This window comes from Balaenoptera borealis (genome assembly GCF_965194805.1).
Source record: "Balaenoptera borealis genome assembly, chromosome: 2".
Classification (NCBI taxonomy): Eukaryota; Metazoa; Chordata; class Mammalia; order Artiodactyla; family Balaenopteridae; genus Balaenoptera; species Balaenoptera borealis.
The window spans coordinates 157,403,369-157,413,105 of record NC_138867.1 but is presented as its reverse complement, the minus strand read 5'-3'; the positions used below and the strand labels follow the sequence as shown (position 1 = coordinate 157,413,105).

At 49.7% G+C, this 9,737-nt stretch overlaps 1 protein-coding gene across 3 annotated transcripts in view; it reads right to left on the bottom strand.

Moving 5' to 3' along the window:
- Nucleotides 1-1,283: 1,283 nt before the first annotated feature.
- The window catches only part of NEURL1B (neuralized E3 ubiquitin protein ligase 1B), a 42,633-nt gene continuing 34,179 nt past the window's right edge, over nt 1,284-9,737 (bottom strand). For all 3 annotated transcript variants that reach the window (XM_082380874.1, XM_082380875.1, XM_082380876.1), the window contains 2 exons: nt 8,671-8,796; nt 1,284-8,300 (listed from right to left, as the gene is read on the bottom strand). In XM_082380874.1, coding sequence (XP_082237000.1) covers nt 8,056-8,300; nt 8,671-8,796 — 371 coding nt within the window. In that variant the 3' untranslated portion in view covers nt 1,284-8,055. The remainder of the gene's footprint in view (nt 8,301-8,670; nt 8,797-9,737) is intronic.

Sequence of the window (9,737 nt, the reverse complement as noted above, 5' to 3'; positions counted from 1 at the left end):
ACCTTGGAGGGAGCCTGGTCTCCTCCCTGTAAAATGAGGAGACAAATATTGTGGTGAATTTTCATTGAGAGAATGTGTGAAAATCACGGTTTCTTCTGCTTGATAAATGCTGGTTCATTTCTCTTACCCTGTTGTTTCCAAAATTCAATGTCACCTAGCTGGGCTGTTCTAACAAGCCAGGAGGAACAGCCCTGGGCAGCAACTTCTCTTCTCCCTTCCCCCCAGTCCTGATACCACTGCAAGGCTCCACCCCAGAAATCTGGGCTCTAAAGCCTGGCCTGGAGGAAGCCCAACCAAACTGGTTAGCCTGGCCTGGTCTCCACTAGAAACTCACAAGCCCTTATCTCCACCGTGACTAAATTTGGATCTCAAACGCAGACAATCAGCCTGGGAATTCCTGATGAATTCTAGCAAGGGCCAGCTGTTCCTGTTGGTTTTTGCAGAGTAGGGAGATAATTTTTCCAAATAAGTTTAAATTAAAAGTAATAACTGGTCATTATAGAAAAATTGGAAAACATGGCAGAAAAAAAGTTACCAATAATGCCATCACCCAGACACAACCCCCATGGACATTTTGCTTCTTTTCTGTTGGTCATTCCAATGCATGGTCAGGTTTTAGGGCTATTGGTTGTTGTTGGTGGTTTGTTTTGTTTGTTCGTTTGTTTTACATCCATCCAATCAAAGTGTATGTGCAGGGTTGTTTTTGAGTTGTTTTTTTGTTTGTTTTTAATTTTTATTGGGGTATAGTTGATTTACAATGTTGTGTTAGTTTCAGGTATACAGGAAAGTGAGTCAGTTATACATATACATATATCTACTTTTTTTTTTCTTCAGATTCTTTTCCTATGTAGGCCATTACAGAGTGTTGAGTAGAGTTCCTTGTGCTATACAGCAGGTTATTATTAGTTATCTATTTTATATATAGTAGTGTGTATATATGTCAGTCCCAATCTCCCAGTTTATCCCTCCCCCCACTCCCTTATCCCCTGGTAACCATAAGCTTGTTTTCTACATCTGTGACTCCACTTCTGTTTTGTAAATAAGTTCATTTGTAGCCCCGTTTTTTTAGATTCCACATGTAAGTGATATCATATGATACTTGTCTTTCTGTGTCTGACTTACTTCACTCAGTATGACAATCTCTGGGTCCATCCATGTTGCTGCAAATGGCATTATTTTGTTCTTTTTTATTGTTGAGTAATATTTCATTGTATAGATGTACCACATCTTCTTTATCCAATTCTCTGTTGATGGACATTTAGGTTGCTTCCATGTCCTGGCTATTATAAATAGTGCTGCAATGAACATTGGGGTGCATGTACTTTTTTTTTTTTTTTTTTTAATTTTTATTTATTTATTTATTTATGGCTGTGTTGGGTCTTAGTTCCTGTGCGAGGGCTTTCTCCAGTTGTGGCAAGTGGGGGCCACTCTTCATCGCAGCGCGCGGGCCTCTCACTATCGCGGCCTCTCTTGTTGCCGAGCACAGGCTCCAGACGCGCAGGCTCAGTAATTGTGGCTCACGGGCCCAGCCGCTCCACGGCATGTGGGAATCCCCGGGACCAGGGCTCGAACCCGTGTCCCCTGCATTGGCAGGCGGACTCTTAACCACTGCGCCACCAGGGAAGCCCTGCATGTACTTTTTGAATTATGGTTTTCTCTGGGTATATGCCCAGGAGTGGGATTGCTGGGTCACATGGTAGTTCTATTTTTAATTTTTTAAGGAACCTCCATATTGTTCTCCTTAGTGGCTGTACCAATTTACATTCCCACCAACAGTGTGGGAGTGTTCCCTTTTCTCAACACCCTCTCCAGCATTTATTGTTTGTAGATTTTTTGATGATGGCCATTCTGACCGGTGTGGGGTGATACCTCATTGTAGTTTTGATTTGCATTTCTCTAATAATTACTGACGTTGAGTATCTTTTCATGTGCTTTTTGGCCACCTGTATGTCTTCTTTGTAGAAATGTCTATTTAGATCTTCCCCCATTTTTTGATTGGGTTATTTGTTTTTTGTATGTGCAGTTTTATATCTTGATTTTCCCAGTATATTTTAATGTAAACATGTTCCTGTGTTATAAACTCTTTGCTGAGTACCAGATGCTGTGCCTAGCACATCACCCACATGATCTCAATAATGCTCACATCCATCCTAAAACCAGGAGCTCCTATTATTCTTACTTTGCAGATGAGGAAACTGAGGCACAAAGAGTTTAAGTGTCTGGCCCAATGTGGAGGTGAGGACCAGGCTGTCTGGTTTCACAGCCCATACTGTTTCCCAGGGATATATCTGTATCATGTTTTATTCAGCCTTTCTTAGACATCTGTTGTTCCTCCCTGCCCAGCTTTCCTTCTACATTGCTCCAATTTTCCCGTGGGGCCTCTGATTCCCACCCCCCAACCCTTAATTCAACAGGTGCGGTTATTGGGTGGAGGTGAGCCCAGGTCCTGGGTCTGACCAATCAGAGCCCCGGATCTCCCCAGCTTCCATGATTGGCTAAGGAAGGGGCACGTGATCCAGTTTGGTCCACGCAGGGATTGCTCAAAGGCAGGATGTAGCCTGGGCCTGCTGCCAGCTGTCTTGAGAACTTGGGTGGGAAGGGGGGACAAAAGAGGGCAGAAGCAGAGGGGGAAAGACCACATCCGCTTGCAGCTTTTCAGATTCCGGATCGAAATGCACCCGAAGTGAGTTCTTGGGTTTTGATACTGGACTTCTCAGTTACCTGAGCCTTTTAATTCCCCAAAGCCTGCTCCAGTTGGGTTTCTGTCACTTGTAACCAAGAGCTCTTGGCAAGTACAGTTGGCCCTCCATATCCACAGGTTCCACATCTGTGGATTCAACCAGACTCAGATGGAAAGTATTTGAAAAAAAATTCCAGAAAGTTCCAAAAAGCAAAACTTGAATTTGCTGTGCTGGCAACTATTTACATAACATTTGCATTGCATTAGGTATTATAAGTATTCTAGAGATGATTTAAAGTATATGGGAGGATGTGTGTATGTTATATGCAAATACAACACCATCTTATATAAGGGATTTGGGCATCCGTGGATCCTCCAAGGCAGGGTGGTCCTGGAACCAATCCCCTGATGATAGAATGGTGAGGGACAACTATAAACCCTGGTTGTTGGTCATCAGGCTTGCTTCTAGTTTTTTATCATTATAAATAATGCTGCAATGAACATCTTTACATATAGAGCTTATCCTCAACAAGAATTATTTCCTGGGGATATTTTCTCAGGAGTTACTTGGCAAAAGGTTTGAATATTCTCAGGCTTCTATAGACATTTTTTCAAATTGTCTCCTCAAGGCTGGCAATGATTTGTATCCCTCACCTCCACTCCCCAACTGTGTAGGCAACTGTGATTTTTAAAACTGAGTCCTGAAGAGACTTTCTTAACAAGCCAAAGTTGTATTTGTTTTTTTAAACAGGAAAATTATGTTAATATAAAACAGATAAAAACAGACAAAAATCAAAACACACAACACGCAAGAGCACAACACACAGGACCAGTGCAAACCCTTCCCCACCCATTCCCCCAGGTTTTGAAACCTTTATTACAGATCCCCAAAGATTAGACTGTATTGGAGAGGTCACAGTATTGAATCAGAAAGAGAGACATTTTTAAAAAGGTCTGTACACAGGTAGTGGGGTGGGGCGGGGGACGTACACTTCCTCACTCCAACATCAAATACACATTGCAGAAGGGTTTCAGTGATGAGCACAGATTTCTAGAACACTACCACGTATGCTAGTCCCCGGCCCACTTTTTAAAGTTGCTTTCAAAAAGGATTAAAAGTGCACAGACACTTTCATAAGGCACAGACAAATTGTTGCACAAGTCATCTCACTAGGGACTTGAGAAAGACGGTGAGAAAATTAAATACCGAGAGATGCCGGGAGGCCACGTGTTCCTGAGCCGGAGTCCTTCTGCCAGAACCGGGGCAGAGACAGGATTGAGAAGCGGAAGGTGATTGCCTCTCATTCGCCAAGAGTTTGCACAACCCTATTCTGGAACTGACTGGGGGTTCTCTGTCGACTTGGGGATTGATTTCCAGCCACCAGTCCCAAGGCCTGAAAGTAGCAGGTAGCTATCTCCCTGTGTCTCCCTGGCAAGACCTGAAGGCGATTATTGGTTGGTGGGGCTCTTGAGGGTTCTGCCCAAGGCCATTTCGGCAGCAACTCAGTGACTACAAGATGCCCGGCATTCCTAATGCAGAGAAGGCTTTCTGAAGTGTGCAGGGGGCTCTGGGTCTGGAAAGCAGTTGTGTACTCACTAAGATAGACCCCCGAGGCAACAGAATGGCCAGGAAAGCCCATGGACTCTGCCCCAAATGTCTCATAATGTCAATCCCTCTGACATCAGAGCTGGGGTCCTGTCCTCTCAGCTCCGTCCTCCCAGCACCCCACACCTTGTGGGCACTCAGCAAATGTTTGTTGAATGACTTTGTGTGCATGTATACATGGTGTTTTACCAAACCCCTGGAGACTCATAACCTGATTTCTGATTTACTCAGTAAACCTTTAATGAGTACCTACTAAGTGCTACCACAGGACCCAGCACTGGATGGGTCAAATACAAGTTTACAAATCTGCCCACCTCCTGCTCTGGACTGCAAGCTCCCTACAGGCCTTGTCTTTAGACCCGGTTCCCATCCCTTTGTCCAGAACACAGGCCACACTGACCAGTGGTTGTCAGATGACTGAAAAAGCATTGCTGTAGTTAGGGGAACAGCTGCCCTGGGTAGCTAAATCCCAGAAGACTCCCAGTTCTGCGAATGGGCTAGAAAAAGGAGTTTGTCTTGACTTGGAAACAGCTCAGTTTCTCTGGTGGTTCAGGCTGAACAGGCATCAGACCACAACAAAGGCGGCATCCTCTGGTCTTCCTGTCCTCGCGCTGGGGGCCCTACTTAGGGGGGGTGGTGGTCATGAGGCCCAGGAAGGTGGTGGGACAAGTGTCTCCCCAAAGTTGCCCCTGATGGGCACCCCCATGTAACAGGAGGAGGCCCTGGGGTTGGACCCAAGCTCACACGTGGCTCAGCTCTGCCGGGAGAAGGTGGGCAGTAGGCAGATAAGCCTGAAAGGAAGGACACTTGTGCTCCCAGGGTTCCGGGCGGCACAGGGGCCGCAAGTCTGGGGCTGGCACCCTCACACAGGGGCGGGTGCCCAGCTCTCTCCAGGCGCTGCCCAGGTGAGCTTCAAGGAAGAAAACTCAAGCAGTCTCGAGCTTTCTGGGCTCGGGGCCAGGCAGCAGAGAGCGTGGGTTTTGGCATCAGGCACTCCTGGGTTTGAAGCCCAGTGCTGTCACCTCCTGCTTCACTTCCAGCACCTTAGTCCTCTTACCTGCCAACTGGGGATAATATCGTATTTCATTGATTCTAGGAGCACAGCTTTTCCACTTAACATGTCGGAGTAAAATGAATCGAATAGCTGTGGCATCTTACAGTTGAAATTGGCAGTGTTTTTCCCTTAGTGGTACATAGAATGGTGTGTTTTGTCATCAGTAGTGTCTTTGATACGACTCAATATGGTACTAAGACCTACCTCACAGGATTGACATGGGGATGCACCTCCCCAGCCCAGTGCCGGGCACACAGTGATGCCAAATAAAGAAGAGTGGTTCCCTTCCCTCTTCCCCCTGCCCCCTCTCCAGACAGAACCTAGAGGGCGGTGTGGGCAGCTCCTCTGCAGCGCTGAATAAATCAGTTTAGAGCATCAGGAAATGTCTGGTTTTTAGAAGATAAACACTCCCTTAATTCCTCTTGGAAACAGGGAGGCTATTTATAGCAGCTGCAGAGCATGTTAAACAGGCCACCAGCTCCTTTCTTCCCAGGTAATAGGTCACCAGGCGCATGGCCTGGTCCACCCTGGGTCCAGGCCCTCGATCCCTGGATTCCTGGCAGTGGTTGCACTGACCCTGGCTGGAACCCGAGGGGACAAGAGAGAGGAGCTGGCTCCCCCAGGCCGCCGAGACCACCGGGGCTTGTGACTATGGCTCAATCCAGTCAGGGGAGCTGCTGCCTGGAGAACCACCGTCCTGGGGGTGACTAGCCCTCTCACATGGGGCCTGTGCGTGGCCTTGCCCACACCCAGCACGTGGGGGAAATGGAAGGCTCCAGCAGACCAAATTCAGCTGGGTGCCGAGCGCTGCCTAGGTATGCAAACTCTTATCTTGGCAAATGCTGGGGTGCCAGTCACTCCCATAAAGATTCTGCTGCAAAATTAAAACCTGGGCGTGTTTCCCAAGTTCATAAGGGAAAAAGAACCAATCAGGGATCCTTGCAGGGGCAAGAGTAGGGTTTCTGAAGTTGAGATCAGGTCGGAATACCAGGCAGAGGAGAAGCAGATGGTCCAAGACCTGGAGCATCACAAGGGCACGGATTGACTGGCCTTATGGGCCTTGATCTGACGAGGGGGACCCCAGACAGGTAACAAACAGTTGCTATATGAATGCAAAAACTGAATGTCCTCCCTTCCCTGCCTCCCTCAACAGAAGAACAGATTAAGAATTGGACTAAAAACGATACCTGCTCTTTGCAAGGTGTCTTGGGCCTTTTAAAATGTGCCAGTCCTGCCAAGAGCTCTGGAGTGGGCAGGTACCAGGCTTCCTCTTGGACAGATTGGGAACTGAGAAACAGAGAGGCCCAGGGACCTCCCTAAAGGTACAGCACAAGACAGGGCAGAGGTGGGGCCCAGAAGGGAATTGCAGGCCTGCCAGCCCATCAGCCTAGGTGTGGTCCGGGAGTCTGCAGAGATGGGCCCAAGCAGGGGGGAGGGGGGAGGGGTTTGGGGCAGGGCCAGGGTCCCAGGAAATGCCCAGCAAATAACCCTGGGGAGGGGGAAAGTCCCAGTGTCAGCATTTTCAGCGAGTGTCTCAGTCCCTAGTTAACATCATCCTAATGATAAGTTAACATCTTAGTAATCACCAGGGGGAGATAAGCTGAGAATCAGAACAAAGACGGGTTGCAAAGCCCTGCTTCCTTCCCCTACTTGGCCAGCAGGTCATCCTGGTGATGCCCACAGCTGCTGGCAAATGCCAGGCCCCGTGTTTCAGCAGGAAATGTGGAGAGTTGCGGAGTGACCCTTTCCAACGCCAGGTGGCTCACCGGCATCTAGGATTCTTTCCCGCCCCCAGGAAAAGGGAACCTGTTGCTTGTCTTCTCCTTGGAGACGGTGAGGATGCTACAGACTAAAAGCATATAGGGATGGAGTCAAGGGGTGGTGTGCTTGTAATTAGGCTGTCTGGGGCTGAAGGGGTGACAAGGCTTCTGGAGAAGACACCACCCAGAGCTCTGGCCCCAGCACCCAGTCAAAACTCCTCTCCAAGACTGAGTTAGAAACTGAAAAAGCAAATTGTTCTCTTATGTTCTCCGCCCAACTACTCCCCAAGGAGTTGCCGCTTCGGAGCTGTAAACAATGAGCTATTTTTGCCTCGCCTTAGAAAATCTGAGTGTCCCTTTTCTATACCATCTGAGGGAGTTCTGTTTAGGTGCAGGCGTTGTACATTCAAAACCAGCTGACGTCACAGCCCCGTAAAGTGAACAACTTCTAGTCACGCTACCGTCTGGGCTCCGGATTGCACATTCCTTAGTGTTAAATAACCTCCTAGAGCCAGGATCCCTGGATAAATACCTACACGTTCTCTCTAGGTCATTCTCACACACTCGCCCTCTCTGGACTGTCTCCCTCCCTCCCCTCCCCCTCTCTCACACACACTCAACCCAACCCCAGCAAAAGGCATTGCACAGAGGACGCCATTTCTCAGCTGAGAGGTCACCGGGGGACAGGGCAGTCTGCCAGGCAGTTCCTGAGCTTGCTCTTAGGACGGCCTTTTGGGGGCAAAGCACTTTCGAGCCAGAAGCAACCCTCGCTTGGACTGAGACCCCCGGGGGCCTCGTGTCCACGACTGTCACGCCTTGCCCACCACTGGAGAGCGGCAGGCAAGACAGCTGCTGCCCTTGGACTCCCCGGCAGCCATGGTGCTCGCCCGGCCCGGGGTGGGGGTGGGCTTCAGAAAGGTGACCTTGCTCTGGTCAAGGCCGTCGGCGGGCCAGGCTACGGCCTGTAGATCTTAATGACGTCCTTGATGGGCCGCCGGCAGATGGGGCAGCAGGCCCGGGCCTGCCTCTTGAGCCGCAGGCCGCAGCCGTGGCACAGGCACATGTGTCCACACGTGTAGATGACTGTGTCCACTTCGCCATCGAAGCACACCGCGCACTCGCTGTTCTTGCTGCCCGCCAGCTCCGGTGGGGAGAACACGGGGGACACTGGTGGGCTCAGTGGGGAGCTGGGGGCCGTCACTGCAGAAAGGGAGAACAGGCAGACCTTAATCCGTGGTTCTCAGGTGGGCTCTGCTGGGGCAATCCCAAGAAGGCAGGGCTTCTATGGCAGAGTCCGTGGGGGGACAACTTTGGGAGACACCAGTTTTGGTTATTCTCCTGGGTTTTGCCCCCTTTCCCATGCTCCTACCCCTAAGCATCAAGCACCATTATCACCCTCTGCGATGCCATATCCAGATGTTTCTCCTCCCTACAGCTGAAGAAGGAAAGGATGCGGGGGAAAGGCGGCCACCTTATTTAGCCCCAGGAAGGGCTGGTACAGCCACCAGGGAGAGCCCCTGTCTCCCTGCACCCTCCACTCCCCCATCCCTGAAGGTGTGCCCTTCCTTACCCAGGGATGATTCAGATGCCGAGGAGGACTGGTTGACACTGAAGGCCATATCGGAATCGCTATCGTCCTGGGAGCCGCTGAGGGATCCTGATGGGGATGTGGTCGCAGGGCTGGACTGCAGGGTGCCTAAGACCAAAGAGACTCCATCAGGGGCAGTGGGAGGTGGGCTCTGCTCTGCTAGTCCCTGGCTCTCCACTGCTTTGCACCTTCACTTCCTCATGTATCTAATGGGAGGACAAGAACTGCCTCACAGGGTTCTGCTAAGAACTGATGGAATCGTACAAGTGTGATAGACATTTGGTCTTTGCCACCTAGCCTCCATTCTTGTTTATTTCAGAAACAGCACTGGAATTTTGTTTGAGGCACTACTTCACCCTCACACACACGATCCAGGCCAGGCCAATAAGAACTTCCACCCTTGGTCTCAGTGGTGGTTCAAGCAAGGCCTGCAAGGCCAAATTCTGTGACTGTCACTAGAACTACTAGGAAAGAAGGCACCCATTCCATTGGGAGATGAGCCTGGTGCTGTAGGGCCTGCCTGAGAGTCAAGCCAACACAGAGCAAAGTACAGCTTTCAGATGGAATCCTGATGACATCCTTTCAACACCTAGATCCAGCTGTTCCTGAATCCATCCAATATACTCCCAGACTTCTGAGGCATGTGTGTACCCCCCAAATTCCCTTTTTGCTTAGGACACTGTGAGTGGGGTTTCGTTACTTGCAACTACAAGACTCCCAACTAGTGTTCAACATGGATGGGTCTTCTTCCCTGAACTCACTGTTGGTTCAGATAATGATGGGTTATCTCTGATGTGAAGAGACAGGCCCCTTCCTTTACCCTACTTGAGGATGGATGGACAGATTACAGAACCAGGGCTGCTGTCAGACGGGGATCAGGAGGGCAAGTCCCTGGCCTCCAAAAGCAGTCACTTCCTTTCTACCTTCTCCTGCCTTCTCTTCCTGACCACTCAAAGGCTCATCCTGGTTCTTCTGGAGGTGCTGGGGAGGGGGAGAGAATGACTCTAGGCTTAGTTCTTGCAAAGCCCCAGTGGGAACTTGGGCAACTC